The sequence below is a fragment of the Euleptes europaea genome, chromosome 17 (assembly GCF_029931775.1).
Source record: "Euleptes europaea isolate rEulEur1 chromosome 17, rEulEur1.hap1, whole genome shotgun sequence".
NCBI lineage: Eukaryota > Metazoa > Chordata > Lepidosauria > Squamata > Sphaerodactylidae > Euleptes > Euleptes europaea.
This window is the reverse complement of record NC_079328.1, coordinates 33,257,163-33,276,535: the sequence shown is the minus strand read 5'-3', so window position 1 is coordinate 33,276,535 and position 19,373 is coordinate 33,257,163. Positions and strand designations below refer to the sequence as shown.

The following is a 19,373-nucleotide window of genomic DNA, read 5'->3' as shown; positions in this document are numbered from 1 at the left end:
TGTGTAGTACTTGATTGGATCCTTATTTGGAAGTCATTTTCATTGGTTTCAATGGGAAACACATTTGGGTTGACCTTTTCCTCAGTCCAGCGGAGATAGAATTGCAAACAGCGATGAGAACGTTTCTTTGTTTTAATGATATCAGCCATAATTAAGTGCGATCAAGTCACAATCATCTTATGGTGACCTCTCATGGGGTTTTCAAGGCAAGAGATGAGTAGAGGTGGTTTGCCATTGTCTTCCTCTTCACAGCAACCCGGGTCATCCTTGGTGGTCTCCCATCCAAGTACTAACCAGGGCTATGCTTTACAGGCCATTATAATTCTTCCTTAGAGAAGGCACATGGTTATGAGTCTTTCCTATGTTTTCCCCTGCCAGGATTCTGAAGCAGGCAGTGAGGCGTGGTGAAGTCTAATTTCTAAACAAAATGGCGAGAGGTACTAAACTCAGAAGCCCCGTGGCGCAGAGTGGTAAGCTGCAGTACTGCAGTCAAAAGCTCTGCTCACAACCTGAGTTCGATCCCGAAGGAAGTCGGTTTCAGGTAGCCGGATCAAGGTTGACTCAGCCTTCCATCCTTCCGAGGTCGGTCAAATGAGTATCCAGCTTGCTGGGGGTAAAGGGAAGATGACTGGGGAAGGCACTGGCAAACCACCCTGTAAACAAAGTCTGCCTAGGAAACGTCAGGATGTGATGTCACCCCATGGGTCAGGAATGACCCAGTGCTTGCACAGGGGACCTTTACCTTTACCATTACTAAACTCAGAATGCGTGAACAAGTACATACATTCCACATATGAACCCTTCTGTAGATTCATTCATTTCAGAACTTTTTTTCCCCCTTTCAGACCATGCCTAACTCAGCTTGTTTCTGATATCCACCGAGGAGCTGGCAGGTTTGCTTGGAGAAAATTAAACACTTCAAACAGTGGAGCACAGCAAGATAAGGCATAGGAGTATGCTTTGCTTTTTTTGACTGAATACTTCATATGTTTTTAATACACCCACATCCACCTACACTTTAGAAGAAGAAGAAGAGATAGTTTTTATATGCCAACTTTCTCTACCTTTTAAGGAGAATCAAACCGGCTTACAATCTCCTTCCCTTCCTGTGATGTAGGTGAGGCCGAGAGAGCTCTAAGAGAAGTGTGACTAGCCCAAGGTCACCCAGCTGGCTTCATGTGTAAGAGTGGGGAAACCAACCCTGTTCACCAGATTAGAGTCCACCACTCATGTGGAGGAGTGGGGAATCAAACCCAGTCCTCCAGGTTAGAGTCCACCGCTCTTAACCACTACACCATGTTGAAACTCCAGCAGACTCATAAATAATTGGGATCCACACAGGGCAGCTTTTAGATGAGAGGAGATTCAGAATTTCAGGTAAGGTCTTCCTCAACATGAGCTGGTGTGTCAACATTCCCCCCCTCAACTACATTTTCTTGGATTTTCTGTGTCTGCATGAGCTGGTGGCATTTATGCATCTAAATGTGCAATTTAACTTTCAGTTGAGGACTGGATGTGCAATTTAGATCTGAGATCTTCATCCCGTACATTTTTGAAAGTGTTTAGTGAGCTGTTGCTGTCATCTAGCTGATCCAGTGCAGCTCCTCTGTTCCGTAATTGGTCTTGGAGTTGTGCCAATATATAGCAACTGAAATGGGTACTCGGTGATAGTGTACCTAGGCTGTACCGCAAAATAATGAGTCTCTGGCTGAGCAAGGATTTGAAATGAGGACTTCCCATCTGATATGCTTAACTATTACTTTACAGTGTCACTAGAGCAGATATATCTTTGTTTTTTTTACTACTTTTATCATCCTAAAGCAGGAGCAATTTTGAGCATCACCCCTTGGTTTATTTATTAATCATCTTTATATCTTGCTCATCCTACGGAGAACTCAGGGATGTTTCATATGTGGGGCTGTTTCAATTGTTAACATTAAAAAAACAGTCAGATTCTACAGTGAAATATGAACAAACACAGATCAGACAAACTGAGAACATTGGATAAGGGGCCAGCTTGGTGTGGGGAACTAGTTTGGGGTAGTCATGCTGGATCAGATCAAAGCCCCATGAAGGCCAGCATTTTGTTCACACAGTGGCCAACCAGCCACTTCTAGGAAGCTCACAAGCAAGACGCTTTTTGTGATGGTAAAATGGAGACAGGGAGACATCTCTGCCCTGCTAAATCAATGTACTAAATCAATAATATAAAACCCAGTAACCACCAGCAAGTAATTTTTTGGCTGATGTGCTGCTCTCCACAGCTTTCTCTGTTTCCCTTCTCTCATCCCTGTTCCCAAGGTCAGGGGGGAAAGTAGGAAGGATAGAAATTAATGGCACAAAGGTCCTTTCAGGTGGGGGGAGAAGATCTCCAAGGCTGCTAAAAATCCAATTAAAAAAATTAAGGGAAACCAAAATATAATCACCTACAAAGCTCTGAATGACTTAGGATCCACATACCTGCAGGACAACCTGTCCCAGGATGCTCCACTGTGACAGCTTCACTCATCTTAGCAAAGCCTTCTAAAGGTACCACCCTATAACTGGGTAAGATCAGAAGCTGCCAATTCATAAGCATAAGACCCCTTCCAGACCCCATAACTCTGGACCCCCCTGACCCAATCTTTACCCAACCCCCCCCCCCCAGGAGACGCAGAAAGCCACAAAAAGCCCCCATAGGGTTTAAATGGCCAGATTTTTTGGGACACCCAAATTTAAAGCCGAATTTCTACCTTTACCAGTATAGAAAATTCGGCATTCAGGTTTTCCCAGGTGGGGGAAAGGCCAATAAACCTGAATTTTACCATTTTTTTTAAATCAACAGCCCTACTTCCAACTTATGGCAAGACTTGCCTGAAATAATCAGGTTAATAAATAAGAGTTTGGTTAATAAATGGAAGACTCAATCTCCCACCCAAACTTTGTCATGCAGTTCACTGGGTAACCTTCAGTCAGTCTCTCTCTTTCACCCTAGCCTGCCTCACAGTGTTGTTGTGAAGGAAAAAAATGGAAAAGGGAGAACCATGCATGCCATTCTGGAGGAAGGGTAGAATTTTTTTTTTTAATGTGCTAGATACAGTGCTGATTTATTTATTTTTACACTCTGCAAGCTTTCTTTATTACAGGTACACCCTCTTTGTTCCTCAGAACACATGGTCCTTTGAGCATAATTCTTTGAGCATGGCCCTTTGAACATATTTCTTTATGCATGGACTCTCGTCCATTTTGTTTTGCTGTAATTATGTGTGGTGATAAATGGACGCAAGAAAGTATAAATATTGGCTTAAGTGTGATGGTGGCTTTTTTTTGCAAGATATGCATTCATTACTGTAGACTAATAAATAAGATTTGTAGCGGTATAACCCATACAGAATTTACATTTAAAACAAATCTATTGATCATAGCTGAATCTCCAAAGGTTTAACAGTGATTAACTTCTACTGAAGGTACAGAGTCTATTCTCAACTTGATTTTATGGTGGTAAGGAGTAGATGAGAAATTCTTCCATAACAATTACATATTATCTTCAAAGGCTTGTGACTAGGGTTGCCAGCCTTCAGGTACTAGCTGCTGCTGTTACAACTGATCTCCTGCTATTACAACTGATATCTAGCTGATAGAGATCAGTTTACCTGGAGAAAATGGCTGCTTTGGCAATTGGACTCTGTGGCACTAAAGTCCCTCCCCTTGCCAAACCTCACCCTCCTCAGGCTCCACCCCAAAAACCTCCCACTGGTGGCAAAGAGGGATCTGGCAACCCTACTTGTGACCATAGATGAGGGATTGGCAGCCTGTGATCAAGATTTGGCCAGCAGAAGGTTGCTCATTGTCAGAGGTGCCAAGAGACACCATAAGCCCGCGGACGGTGATTCCACCTTCCTCCCCCATATGGCCCTGATCCAAATCAAACATCATGACTAATCAGCAAGCCGCTTGGCTGACTTGGGCTAGGTTATCTCCACACACACACACACACCGGTGCTACTTGCAGTGGAAGCTGTACTACTTTGCTGCTGTACTACTATTAAGTTATCAACCAGGATGAATGAAAAGGAGCTGAGACCAAGACTAAAAATGGGGGAGGGAGATAAAGTTTAGAAGGGGGGAGAGAGAGGAATGAAGGCAGATTATGAAAGGAAACGAGTAAAATTAAGGAGGAGAAAAGTGTGGAAAAGAGGAAGAGGAATTAAGGGGGGGGGAAAGCAAATGGTTGTTTTATTTTGCTGCAACACATTAACAGGGCTGCCCCTTTGCAAGATCTGGCTGTGCAAACAAAACTATGGAGCTTGGTGGAGCCAAAGAAAGAGGGAAAGCATAGACTGCTGGAGATAATGACCATGTTAGGAGACGGCATCCTGGCAATGACTGTAGCAGCCATGAGCTGTGCTGACTGGTTTGATGTGCTGGCCTGGTTGATGGGTTAAGCAACATCTGATAGGCAAGGCAAGGCAAGGGTTTCTCTCAGCCTTGCAGTAAACTTTGCAGAGTGACTGCTTTTTTTTTTTTTTTACTGTGCTCTGTCTTCCCTGTGCTCCTAATGGCTGCAATGCAGAACTGCATCAGAAGTAAAATAAATGCATTCTGTGAATTCCGCCTGATACTCACTTCAGGCGCCCCCCAGATGACTTGGCCCCTGGGAATTTTGTTCCCTCAGCCCCCCTCTCAGCAACCCTACTCAATGGCCTTCTAGGTGATGTCCAACATTATGGAGTTGGCAATAATCTTTTGTCCCACGTCACTCCTGCTGCTGCTGTTTTAAGTTCAGGCACAGAACTGGGAGCTTGTCTGTTCCTACTATCAACTGGCCTGTAAGGTTGCTTAGCAACTGAGCATGACTCCTTTCATTTCTCCCTTCCTTTTTCTTTCTGCTCATCACTTGGCCACCTAACATAGGCATTACTGGAAACTTTTACGGTTCCCATCACCATGTTTAAACTTAAAGGGATGCTGGTACAAAATTAGGGGAAAGAGCATTATCCTCAATTCCTTCTTGTACCATGTGGAATGCCTTGGAGCTTGCTCTTGAGGGAAGGAGATGATGAAAGTTGTAAGAGTTAGGAGGTCTGAGGTAGATGGTCATCTACGTGTTCAGTACTGGGTTTCCCTGATGACATGTACAATTGCCAGCAATGGTTGTCAACCAGCAACTGGAAACTGACAGGAGACCAGGGGGGCATGGGGAAGCCCTCATCGGGTGACAGCATGGTATCACTTCTGCAGAAAACCCAGAAGTGATGTCACACCTCTTTAGGAGTCACTGAAAACCATATGGGCCACAGAGTGGAATGATGTCACTTCTGGGATTTCCCCAGAATTCCTAGAGTGGAATGATGTCACTTCTGGGATTTCCCCAGAAGTGGTGTCATGCCATTACTGGATAGCAATTTTAAAAATTATTTTTTCTCTCACCGGCTGCAGAAGCAGTGGCTGGGAATGGGAATGGGGTGGGGGGGGGGTCTGTTTCTTAATCTGCTTCTCAAGTGCAAGTGGGTACGGTCAAAGTATAGTTCCAATTTCTATACTAGCGTGAAGAGAAAGGTTACTAGCATAGATAATACCAGTAGTATAATTGATATTTTAATATTATATAGATATAATATAATAGATATCATATTACATATTATAATAGATTCATGTTTTTGACATCTGTGATGGCTTTGCCAGTGTGGAAATTCACATTCATTTCTCCTCCCTCCCTCCCTCCCTCCCCTCCTCTCTCTCCCCCCCCTCTCTATCATTCATCATGGCCCCACATAATTATGAGCTTAATGATCTTTAACCTTGACAAGAGCAAAGGGCTCTGAATCGTGGCAATCGCTTTACATTTACATTTTATAGAACTAAAGAAATGCTTCTTGAGGACAAAATGGCCACACTTAATGACTTCAGATATAGCTTTCTTTTTAACTACCCGCCCCCCCTTGCTGTGGAAAAAAAAAAGGCAATTGTTTTGGAAAAAATGGTGGCACTAACCTGTGTAGAGCTAACCTGCTGATTTGCTTATTTGATGGGGTCGCTTCTGGCAATGTAGCTGAATGAAGACTAAATGTCATATGAATGGTTTTCAGATAATGAGCTTCGTGTGCTTTGAGCCAGATGTTAGGAAGAAGAACATGGATTTTTTTAGTCAATATCACATTTTTAGTTTACTTTAAAATTGAGAAATCTGACGATCACTTTATTATGAGTATGAAGGGAGAAGGAGAGCCAGTGTGATAACGGAGATTTGAGTAGTCCTCTTCAAATAATCTGTTTATGCAAACTGGGAGCTTGACTGTCACGTGTACAGGGAGCGTCATACATTCACTCACCATTTTATATTGGGCAGTCTGTGGGTCTTCCATGCAGGTACAGCTTTCATTTCTGCAAACCAGAATCTTTTAATTGGGATTTTCTTTGTTTCTCTGTGTTGTTAAATCTCATTTTTATGCTGCAAGAAGACGTCAGTGCCTGTTTGATCAGAGATGTTTTGCTCAGAGAGCATCAACTTAGTTATGGTCAGCCAAACCCTTTACTGACACTCTGATCTGTATAGCTGCTGCTCTTTTAGTGCAGTTTTTCAATGCACCAAACTTTTTTTTTTTTTCCCCTAGCAAATGTTGTTTGCAAGTTATAATTGTTAGGGGCTGTGGCTGAGCAGTAGAGCATCTGCTACATTCAATAGGCAAAATGGAGCCTAATGGTGAACATTTAAGTCCTAATAAAATGGGAGATTTAAGAATGTACTTTAATCTCTTTTTCAAATGTTTTATTGGTCGCGTACAGAGAGATAGGGACTTGCCATTTAGTTATATCTTTAGAAGAAGAAGAGTAGTTTTTTATATGCCAATTTTTCTCTAACTTTTAAGGAGAATCAAACCTGCTTATAGTCTCCTTCCCTTCCTCTCCCCACAACAGACTCCTTGTGAAGTAGGTGGGGCTGAGAGAGCTCTAAGAGAACTGTGACTTGCCCAAGGTTACGCAGCTGGCTTCTTGTGTAGGTGTGGGGAAACCAACCCGGTTCTCCAGATTAGAGTCCACTGCTCTTAACCATACCACACTGGCTCCCTCTTCTAAAAGAACAAACACATTTTAATCCCCTTTGAAGTCAGGGATGCTTTCAAAATTCCCCAAATCTGATGTCCTCCCCAGATTTTGGAGTTCCAAATTACACCGTCCTGTCCTGTTTGTACCATCAGCTCACCTTTTATTCCCAATTTTATACGAAGCTGCATATGTGCTCTTTCAGTTAGTTTATGTTATTTTTTTGAGGGAAAATACTCTAAAACTGATTAATAATGATTAATAACAATTCCCACAAGTCTTACATACTGGCCAGGGTGACTTACATAATATTTGTGATGGTGCACAAGAAGCTGGCTTATTTTGTAAGAAAACTTCCCTATCAGGTACTTTGCTTTTGTAAAAGATTGTTTCAGGAGTAGCCTTTTGGAAACAACACTCCCCCCCCCTTATTATTTTCAATTAAACAACTGAGTCAAACTGAAGGCTCTTTTATCAATGCTGTCAATTATGCTAAATGAGCGTGATCAGGTTTGCTGAAGGCACTCCAATCTTCCTTAAAGTCCCCCATTGCTTTCAAGAAACCGACCAGAAAGAAAATCTAAAGTATGGAAATAAATGGATTAAAATGAAAATTATAGGATGTTCAGTGCTTTTGTTCATTTGGGGTGATAATAGATCAGAAGACATTTACACTACGGAAGAAGGGGTATGTATATGTGTGTGTGTGTGTGTGTGTGAAAAGGTAAAGGTCCCCTGTGCAAGCACCGGGTCATTCCTGACCCACATCCTGACGTTTTCTAGACTAAGTTTACGGGGTGGTTTGCCAGTGCCTTCCCCAGTCGTCTTCCCTTTACCCCCAGCAAGATGGATACTCATTTTACCGACCTCGGAAGGATGGAAGGCTGAGTCAACCTTGAGCCGGCTACCTGAAACCAACTTCCGTCGGGATCGAACTCAGGTCGTGAGCAGAGCTTTTGACTGCAGCACTGCAGCTTACCACTCTGTGGCACGGGGCTTATATATATCTATATCTATATCTATATATATATATCTATATCTATATATATACAGCTGTTTTATAAAAATTTAAATGTCTAATTATACCTATGATTACATTTACTTTTGATTAGTATGCATGCAAATCCTTTCCTATCCTGGTGTGTTCAAACTGATATGGATCCTTAAAGCTTGGATGAAAGCACAGGCAGAGAATAGGAGCATGTGGCAAAGCCCCTATGAAAGGGAAATGGGCAAACACTGCATTTTTCAAATCACTAAAACGTTTATTTCTCATTTCAGCTACACACAGATTTGGATCCTGGAAGCAGCAAAATCAAGTACATCCTATCAGGTGATGGAGCTGGGACTATCTTTGTGATCAACGACAAGACCGGTGACATCCATGCAATGAAAAGACTTGACCGGGAAGAAAAAGCTGAATATACGCTAACAGCCCAAGCAGTCGATAGGGATACAAACAAACCCCTGGAGCCTCCTTCAGAATTCATAATTAAGGTTCAAGATATCAATGACAATGCGCCAGAATTTGTTGAAGGTCCATACCATGCAACGGTTCCAGAAATGTCCGTCGTGGGTATGTATACCAGCCCAAGTACTGTTGCAAGCTCCAGTTTAAATATATTGGTCAGCATCCTCAAAGGGAACTGCCCGTCATCCAAACAATACACTCCTTTATTTCATCCCTACCACTCATTTGGCCCTGACGTAGACGGCCATCAGATCTCGGAAGCTAAGCAGTGTCAACCCTGGTTAGTACGTGGAAGGGAGACCACCAAGGAAGTCTGGGTTTACTACACAGAGGCAGGCAATGGCAAACAACCTCTGTTCATCTCTTGCCAGGAAAAAACCTCGAGGGGGTCACCATAAGTCAGCTGCAACTTGACAGCACTTTAAATGCATGCCTCTCATTTGCACACATACCTCTCATGGTTTTTAGCCACTCTGAATGACTATTATACGGGAATGTTGTTGTTTTTCTTTGCCCAACAATTATTTTAGTGGGCTACATTTGTATTCCAATCGTGGCCTTGTGGTTAGAATGTTGTCGCTGAGACAGATTTATCAAGGTTTGTTCCCTCACGCCACTTTAATCCTATTGGTATCTTGTTATCTTGCTGATGCTTAATTGTCTCTTTGTGTGCAATCTTCTCCACAGATGTGCCACTTGTGATATGTGGCTACATATTTATTTCCCTTTGTACTGGTAATTAGCCTGAAAAGCTAAAAGCAGTGATGTTGTATCGGGGAATGGACGGTGAGGACCTTGAACAGGTTTAACGAATTAGCCATTTGACCAGAGAAGAGGCAAAGCAGAAAGGTAGAAGAAAGAAACTTGAAAAGGAAGAAAGGAATAAGCATAAGGTGTTGTACATTAACTTATTAAAACATCAGTAGGGTGGAGACTATATTTCAGTGGTAGAGCACATGCTTTTCTAGTAGGGTTGCCAGCTCCAGATTGGAAATTGCCTGGAGGTTTTGTGGGGTGGAGCCTGAAGAGAGTGGGGTTTGGGGAGGGGAGGGACTTCAACAGGGTACAAGGCCATAGTGTCTACCTTCCAAAGTGGCCAGCTGAATTGATCTCCAGCTGAATTGATCTCTGTTACCAGAGATCAGTTGTAATCCCAGGAGATCTCCAGCCATCACCTGGAGCTTGGCAACCTTATTTTCTGGTGACTTTCTTCTTCCTGGTATTAAAGTCTGAGCATGGCGAGAGGCATGAACCTTTTGGTGTGACACAAATAACAGGAACCCAAGGGTTGGATCCAGACTCAATTTTCCGATGCCAGAATGTAACTTTCCGGCCTCCCTCTTCCCAGTGCAGCCCACTGATCTCCACAAAATGATGCTCTTGGAGGATGCAAGACCCCGTGGAATGACATAAGATGGTTCTGCAGTGGGAAGGGAGGAAATAGCAACTGCCAGTTAAGTCTGAAGCCCACCTGAAGGGCTCTGTGGCCTTGCGTGAGCCAGCCTAGTGAGATCTCAGACCAGCTGTGGAGTTGTATTGAGTTTCCTATTTGATTGTCTAATTATATTTATGAGATGTTTTTCTGTAAGCTGCTTTAAGTCACCAGTGGGAAGAAAAGCAGGATATAATTACTTAAATAAATGCATATAGGTATAGGATTGCCAGCCCCCCACTCCTGGGCCTCGCTCCCCACCACTGATCAGCCGGCCAGTGGAGGGATTTACTAGCAGCAAGGAGAGGCATAGGCTGGTGTTGCCAGCAATGCAGCAACATCACTTACAGGGCACCTTGGAAGTGACGTGATCACATCATCAGCAATGCAGGATGTGCTGGTATTTGGGCAAAATCCTGGCAACCCTGTATATGGGCATGCAGTGAGGTGAGGTGAGTTGAGCTGACCGGTTCCCAGCAATAGCAAGTCAAGAAGAAAGCTGAGGTCAGGATTCAGTGAAGATGAGCTAGGATGTTATGACAGGGGAAAGGGAACAGGAAAAAAAAAGTGTGACCAGGAAGGACTTGCAGGGCCACAGAGGAGAGCAAGGTGAAACAAGGAAGGGTGAGCAGGATCTGGAAGATACCCACCTGCAAATGCAGATTGTTCTTCAGGAGGAGGCACAATGTTCTTCAGAAGGAGAAGCTGACATGGGGCAAAAAGCAGATGAAGCAAGAGAGTCAAGAAGTCCATTTGGGCCCAGGGCGGTGGGGAGGGCTGGTTTGCCTGGGGCCTCAAGCTCAAAGTCAGCCTCCAATTTAGACACTTGGCACTTGAGAGTTTTCAGGCTGAAAGAGATAGTGCTTGAGCCAAAGACAACCAGTGTCTAGCATCCAGAAACTGTAGAAAAGCAACTCCGTCTGGCTAGCTGACCATGTGAAGTCATTTATGTGATTCTATTATTTTGCATTGTGTTGAGTGTAAATCAAGGGACAGAGGAAGTGAGCTAATATTGCCAGAACCACATAGAATTTTTTTTTAAAGCATGAATAGCTTTCCATGTTCCTACAGTAGAAGCAACTACAATATTTATATATCTAAACCAATTAGTGGACCCATTCTCTTTGCCCACCGCCGTTCTGAGCTGTGGCAGGAGAAAAATAAAAGTGGTGCTATGTCAATCCCAGCGTTTTTTTTTTTTTTTTAATGACAGAAGGTAGCTCTAGCAATGGCCAGAAACGCTCTGTTTTTTACCAGAAGTAATGGGATGCTGCAGCCAGCATAGCAGCCCTCCCCATATCCCTGCCCACAATTCTCACTGCCTGGCAACCCCAGAAGCACTCCTAACTTCAGTGGTAAAGCTGTTTGCATCTGTTGTTGTGTTTGCATCAATATTTCCAATAGAGACATTTCCGGTTTTGAAAGCAATGCAATTGTACAAATGCATACTCCAGATCTGCTCACATCTGCAAAGCAAAAAAATAAAATAAAAATATTTTATAGCCTCCTTCCTTTTTTATTTGCAGAAACGTATCTGATGCCAGCATAAATTTCTAGATTTTTTTTTTCCAGTGTAGGTTAATGTGGGTCAAGTCAATTTCAGCCTGAGTGCCAATTAGGATTCCCCCAAAGGTGATGACCATCCCTTAAAAAAAAAAAAAAAGCTCTGATTCAGCTAGGGGTAATGCAGCCACTGCGTTTCCTGAACTGTCGCTCTGTTGGTCTCCTCAGACGCAAAGGAGAAAAAACTGGCTGCTTGTGGCAGCGTGAGAAAGAAGAGGCAAGAGTTTTTAGTTATTTGCAGTGCAATACTATGCAGGGTTAGTCTTGAAAGAGGCTTCGACTGGAGCAACACAGACTGGAGCAGCACCATCAGTCACATAAAATGCTGGCATAGTGCCTTTCCCCTCACTAGGGTTTCCAACCTCCAGGTGGTGGCTGGAGATCTCCTGCTATTACAACTGATCTCCAGTCAATAGAAATCAGTTTCCCTGGAGAAAATGATCACTTTGGCAGTTGGATTCAGTAGCATTGAAGTCCCTCCCCTGTCCAAACCCCACCCTTCTCAGACTCCATGCCCAAAATCTCCAGGTATTTTCCAACCCAGAGCTGGCAACCCTACCCCTGACCAAGTTAGCACTGAAGTGTAGGGTTGCCAACCTCCAGGTACTAGCTGGAGGTTTCCTACTATTACAACTAATCGCCAGCCAATAGATATCAGTTCACCTGGAGAAAATGGCCGCCTTGGCATTTGGACTCTATGACATTGAAGCCCCTCCCCAAACCCCGCCTTCCTCAAGCTACGTCTCAAAAATATCCCACTGGTAGCAAAGAGGAACCTGGCAACCCTACTGACATTTGCCAGTTGGCCTGGCCAAAGGAGGGGGGGTGGAAGGAAGAAAAAAGGTCCCATTTCTAGAATAAAGGCTTGATATGAAGAGATTGGAAACTTTTCATGTCATGGAGCTCAATTACCATAGATAATTGGCACAGATCAAATTGAGATGAAAGGGACAGCTGGAGGGACCATTTGAAAAGTTAGCAGCTCTAGCTGGGACTGTGTCAAGTTTAAGAAGCCCCAGAGCATGAACCCCCCCCCAAATATAACTGGGTACTATTTAGCTTCTTTATTATTTAGAGGCTCTCATAATCCAAGTTCCTAAACTATAGTTTATTTAGCTTCTTTGTAAATCCAGCTCTGTTAGGAAGGACTCCTAAAAGTGTGGTAGATGAACAATGCCAACTTTCTCTACCACTTAAGGAAGAATCAAACCGGCTTACAATCACCTTCCCTTCCCCTCCTCACAACAGACACCCTTATGAGGTAGGTGGGGCTGAGAGTGTGACTATGGCTAGCTCAAGGTCACCCAGCTTGGCTTCATGTGTAGGAGTGGTGAAACCAACCCAGTCCCCCAGATTGGCTCATGTGGAGGAGTGGGGAAACAAACCCGGTTCTCCAGATCAGAGTCCACCGCTCCAAACCACCGCTCTTAACCACTGCACCATGCTGGCTCTCGAACAAGCCCATGTGATTTACCAAAGTGTTGCTGAGAACAAAGTGTTGCTGAGACATTTTTACTAATGTCTACAAAGCTGTCAAAGGGAGACACTCATAAATGTTTACTCGAAGAAGTGCCTAGCCATCTTCAAAGTGCTGCTGCGTCTTGTCAGAGTTCTGAAAACAATAGACTTCCCTATCTCCTTTTTGAAGCAGAACCACAGCTGTATACGCAAATGGACGAGGCCAGAGCTGTCATTTTGCTGACAGCCTGTAGACTGAGTCGTACAAAGCCACCTTTCAATTCTCAGTGGAGTGGGCCTGGGAGCATTTATGGAGCGAAGATGGGGCTGGCTTGTCAATTATAGCCCTTTCCAAGGCTGGACATCTTTGTTCCTTTAAATTGCTTCTGCTGAAATGGACATCAGAGTTCTCTGCCACAGGGACGGCCTCCTGTGACCCAAGCGTGAGCTTCATTCATTCAGCTCTTTAATTATGCAGCAAGGCAAACATGAGGAAGACCTCGGCGTAGCTGTCTTTGCTTAGCTAACTCTTTGGCAGAAGCCTGTAAATGCTCGCACAGAACTAGTTAGATGTGAGTCCAATACCACCTTAGAAACCATCAAGATTTTCAGGCTCTAAGATTTTGGGAGGTGGTAAGCTCTCCTTCCCTGGAGGTTTTTAAGAAGAGGTTAGATGACCATCTGTCAGCAATTCTGATTCTATGACCTTAAGTAGATCATGAGAGGGAGGACATCTTGGCCATCTTCTGGGCATGGAGTAGGGGTCACTGGGTGTGTGTGGGAGGGATGTAGTTGTGAATTTCCTGAATTGTGCAGGGGGTTGGACTAGATGACCCTGGTGGTCCCTTCCAACTCCATGATTCTAGAAATGGAGATCTGAGTCTTTTTATCTCAGTCAGAAGGAGAGAGGGGTGTTGTGAAGAATGTTTGTAAAGAAGGCAAAGGTACAATGCATATTCTTTACAACCCCCTTCTGACTGGGATAAAAAGGCTCAGATCTCCATTCCTACTCATGTCTAATGAGAGCCATCATGGTGTACTGGTTAAGAGGGGTGGTTTGGAGCAGTGGAGTCTGATCTGGAGAACCAGATTTGATTCCCCACTCTTCCACATGAGTGGCGGAGGCTAATCTGGTGATAGTAGAAAGAAAGAAAGAAAGAAAGAAAGAAAGAAAGAAAGAAAGAAAGAAAGAAAGAAAGAAAGAAAGAAAGAAAGAAAGAAAGAAAGAAAGAAAGAAAGAATATTTGGCTAGACAGTTTATTCAATAAGGAGTTAATCCATAGGACCACAGAGAAACATTTGTAAATTGATTCTGTGATTCTACATTTTAGCATCATTTTCTGTTTCCTTGTTCCAAATATGTCCTGTAAAACGTATACCCCTCCCCCCAGTGTCTTTGGTCCATCAATAAATCAGTAGTATGTATCTGGCACACATATATACGGTATAAACATAGGTTAGGCATAGAAACAGTAGAAGTTGCATACACAACACAAATTAATCTACAAACCCAGCAGCGAAAAACAGAGGAGTGAACCAGTTACCTAGGTTTGCACATCACTGAATATTGCACTGCTGGGTTTACACATCACTGAATATTGCACTGCTATTCCGCAGTGATAACCATTCACTTCATGATGATTTTGTCCATACAGGAGAATCCAGGAGGTGAATGATTATGATAGAACAGCAAGAGTGCACTATCCAGCAAAGTGTGGATCCATCCATTTATTCATTCCTTATAAAGACAAGTAAAGATTGGTGTTTTATGCATGGTCGCTTAACCCTCCTTTATTCCCTATTTTAGCCAGGATCAATTTTTTGGGAATATACGTTACCTCATTCCTTGGAAGCTCAACGCTGCTTCAATGCAAAACAAACCCGGCTTTTCCCATTCCTCTTCTGGACCGAGTCAAACCGTACTTCCTGGCTCATTCCAGAGCCACAGAATGAGCGTACACCTTTCTCGGGTTGAGCGTCGCCCCACCCTTTTCCAAGGCAGCCAAACAAGGGAAGCACAGCAGATTGGCTTCTCTCACAGCCAATCATGAAGCAGTGTGTAAAGAGGCAGTGATTCAAGTGGTTCCTGCTTCCTGCTACCTTGGAGCTCTTCCTGAGCAATTGAAAGCCTTTAAAAAAAAAAAACGAGGCTTGGATTTCTTCTTCTTTCAGATTGCTCTGTTTTGTTTTGTTTTGCTTTTGTTGTTCTTAAAATCCTTTTTTATGCAGCAGTTGGGTCTGGGGGGGAGAAAGTCTTCTCTCAGGGTGAATACTGCGAAGTCAGCCAATTACAGAGCAGCATTTAAAGGGGTGGGACTTGATTTGAACTTGGGAAACTGCTTTTCTGTATTCATGCCTCCATTAGCACACAGTTTCATCCCTGATCATTCCAGCCAATGCATACAGTTTCCCCCAACCCGGGTTACTTTGATCGTGGCTGAAATGGGGAATAAAGGAGGTTAAAGCGACCATGCATAAATGACCAACGTGTTAAAAAAAAAAATCTTGCTCTTTGCATCTTTTTTTTCCATAGCGAAATATTTCTAAGATCTGTTTCCACCCAAACACGAGGAAGAAAGTCAAAGTGATCGATTTTTACTCTCTTTTCCTTGTGAGCCCCACTTTGGAGCAGCTGTTCTTAAGCAGTGCGTCTATGTCTCATTGAATTACTTGGTTGATGAATGACTGTAAAAGCTGTTCAGTCTAAACAGTCAATTCTAACTCTTAACCTTTGATGTAGCAAAAAATTCAAGCCTAAGAGCTCCAAGCTGAGAATCTTACTGCTTTAACAGTTTTCCTACTGCTGCCATGTCCGCTGTTCTCCTTCACACTTTTAGCCAACTGCAAGATACACACTCACATAAGCACATTCTTTAGTATGTTTTGTGACTAAGGTTGAACAAAGTGTGAATTTTGTCGAGAGGATACCAGGTAAAATAGAAATATGGTTTGCTTGGAGAATGTTACCAGTTTAATCCCTGTATGTCCAGTTAAAAGAGCTCCAGTAGAGATTACGGGAAAGATCTTTGTCTGACTAAGAATCTGGAGAATCGCTGTCACTTCTAACAAAGCGAGACAGGTAAGTAGTCTGACTTGGTATGAGATTTCAAATTGAGAATTGTTTATTGAAAGATTGTCACCACTTTTGTTTGGCTACTGGTAGATCTGAAAAAAATACACCCTCATATATCAAGATGCCTTATACCAAGTCTTACTATGGTTCCATCAGTCTTTTCTACCTATATGGGGCAGTACTTTCTAGCAGAAAAAAAGTTTATCACCCTAAGAAGTCAATGATTGAGCTTGGAATCTTCTGCATGTGAAGTACCGGTAGGTGTTCTCCTATAGATCTACAGTCCCTCTGTCTGTCTGGTCATCACAACAAAGTTTATACAGTCAGAGTCAAGTGACACACTTTTCTTGAATGGTACCACTAAATAGCAGGTGAAAGAATCATAAGCGTCATTATTCCTCCATAAAAAATTTTTTGAAAACCAAATCATAAAGAGGGATTCAGCCTAGACTTCTGTGCGGCATACTATATTTTGTGCAGATAATTTGTATCTTTATTTTCCCATCAACTTTTTAAAATGCTAGAGTCCAAGCAAAGGTTTATCATTGTAAAGTGATAGTTTCTTTTTTTAAAAAAATTACTAGGTTGAAGTCAAGTGTCATCATTACCAATCTACCTTCAAAGACAGACATGCCTACCATCAAAATGAAAATATCATTGCAAACCTAAGCATCTCAGAAAACATTGGCTCTGTTCAGACATGCTAAATTCCAGCAATGAATATTAAGGAGAGTGGGTCATGCCACGAGTTCTGTTACTGATTGTAATGTATGTATACAACCTCATATACAGGGTTTCCTCCATGTAACAGAGAACTTCCTGATCACACAGAGAGAGCTGCACATTTGAAGCATGCATACATGCCAATAAACCTTCATCTGACATGCATGTACGCATATAAAGATACCTTATACTGTGTGAGGCCATTCGGTCAAAGCCAATATTGTCTGTTCTGACTAGTAGAATCTCTCCATGGTCTCAGGTAAAGGGGTTCTTATCTCCTAGCTCAGGGGTCTCAAAACTGCGGCTCCAGAGCCACATGCGGCTCTTTGGCCCGTTGAGTGTGGCTCTCCGAACTTGGTTCAGAGCCCCTGCTCTTGCGCCCGCTCGCGCCGGCAGCCGGGCTACGGAGCCGGCGTGCCTAAGAGAGAGAGAGAGCGGGCGGGCGCGCTGTCTCTCCCCCCCCCCATTGTGGAGAATGGCCGGGTCCCCCTTTCCCTTTCCCTCAATGGTTGGGAGGCTAAAGCCTCCCCTCCCCTCTAGCCGCGCGCTTGCTGGGCGGGCGGCTCGGAGGTTCCTGTCCCCCCGCCTATCAGCTGTTGGGCGGGATGGGCTTCCTTTGGTACACCTGGCCTCCGGCTGAGTCCCATTGGGAGGCCATGCCTACCCACTGGCTTTCTTGGCGGTAGACCTGGACTCCGAGGAGGGGAAGAAGTCCCCCTTCAGAGGCCAGGTCTACCAATTGGCTTCTATGGGCCTCCGGAGGCCAGGTCTACTGCCAAGAAAGCCAAAGGGTAGACATGGCCTCCCAATGGGACTCAGCCGGAGGCCAGGTCCACCAATAGGCTTTTATGACAGTAGACCAGGCCTCCAGACGAGGACTCCGGACGGGGAGGGGGAAATGGCAGGGACTTACAATTTTTTATCAATAAATAAGATCACTATTAAGTATGATATCAAGTTTTATTCAGTGTACCTATAGTTTAATTAAGACTTAAAACTTCAATTAAAGTTTATTAAGTTAATAAACAGTGTACCTACCTATATAGTTTAAGAAATTTGGCTCTCAAAAGAAATCTCAATTGTTGTACTGTTGATATTTGGCTCTTTTGACTAATGAGTTTGCCGACCCCTGTCCTAGCTGATCCTTTTAATTGGCAATGTTTGGGATTTCCTGGCACCTTCTGAACTCGAAGCATTGAGCCATGGTCCCCAAAAATGTTTGCTGCCTCTATCCCACTTCTTTGGTATGTGCATTCATTGGACATGATGTGCATTCATTGGACATGTGCATTCATTGGTATGTGCATTCATTGGACAATAAAGTTTAATGTTTGCGGCCGAAGGCCGTTACAATCTGTTATATAAAACCAAGTCATAAACGATAACATTAAAACACTCTGACCCAAAAAATGCTAGCCATTAAATGCATTAAATGCCTCGATTAAATGCAGCTTTAGCCTGAATGTTCTCGGCTGCTAAGGCAAAGAGTGACACTCTGTAGGAGACAACTTTCTAAAAACACTTGGTGAGTGCCAGGGCAGGTGTTAGCAGGTGCTACGTTGCCCCAGGCTATCACATTGGGGACCACTGGCATAATCTATAAAAGGCATGGCTGTGGGGTGAAAGGTACAATGGATTATGTACCTTGAATGTCCAGAAGCTTTCTTAACTAAGATGCCAGGATTATCTTTTTTCTTTTATCTATCTATCTATCTATCTATCTATCTATCTATCTATCTATCTATCTATCTATCTATCTATCTATCTATCTATCTATCTTTTAGAAAACACGCATTGTTTACGGGGAGTGGGGAAGTCTGCTTTGCCACTTAATTCAAATACAGCGGGGTTTTCATATAGAAAAGGTCTTGATCCCACCGAGGGGGGGGGGGGAATCATTCTCCAGAGAAACATTACAGTTCTGTATGCCTAGTTACCAGGGGAGCACTTGTATATGCCGTGTCGTCTTTAAGGCGATGAAGATGTTGTACAAGCTATTTCATTTTTAGATAACTGCATAAAGTTATGTGTGAGATAGAGGTGAGTATATTAATCTCTCCTCCGCTCCACAAATAAAATGCCTCTTTTCACTGAGATTCCAGCATTTTATTTGTGGAGTGCTGGGGGAGATTAATACCTTCACCTCTATCGCACATACAACTTTACACAGTTATCTTGAAATGAAATAACGTTTACAACATCTTCATCCTGCGTATCCAAGTTTGTCTCTGGTTCCGTCTCATGCAAAACTGTAACATATCTTCAAGGTATGAGGGCTTCCCGTAGCATATTGACTTCCCATTGATGAAAACACAAGTTCAAAGCCAGGGGCTCTTGAATGAAGCAGGCAGGCAGATTGTATTCATGAAGCTACAGTGAGATCCTATATGTCGGTAAAATAGGTTACTGTTTTCTGTTATTAAGATCACTTGTGTGGCAATGATGTGTGTGGAAGTGGAGTCCAACCCTGCTTCCATTCAAATAACACACACACACACACACACACACTTCAGTTTTGAGTTTCAGCAGTTCACTTTCAATGTCACTTGTGGATTCCACACATCATATCCATAAACGGTCATTCCGTTTTCTGTTTTCCTGCACTACATATTGTCATGCTCTTGAGAAAC

At 43.3% G+C, this 19,373-nt stretch overlaps 1 protein-coding gene across 2 annotated transcripts in view; it reads left to right on the top strand.

The window, feature by feature from the left end:
* Nucleotides 1–19,373, top strand: part of CDH8 (cadherin 8) — a 248,532-nt gene that overhangs the window by 65,113 nt on the left and 164,046 nt on the right. For both annotated transcript variants that reach the window (XM_056862985.1, XM_056862986.1), the window contains exon 2: nucleotides 8,305–8,599. In XM_056862985.1, the coding sequence (XP_056718963.1) occupies nucleotides 8,305–8,599 (295 nt within the window). The remainder of the gene's footprint in view (nucleotides 1–8,304; nucleotides 8,600–19,373) is intronic.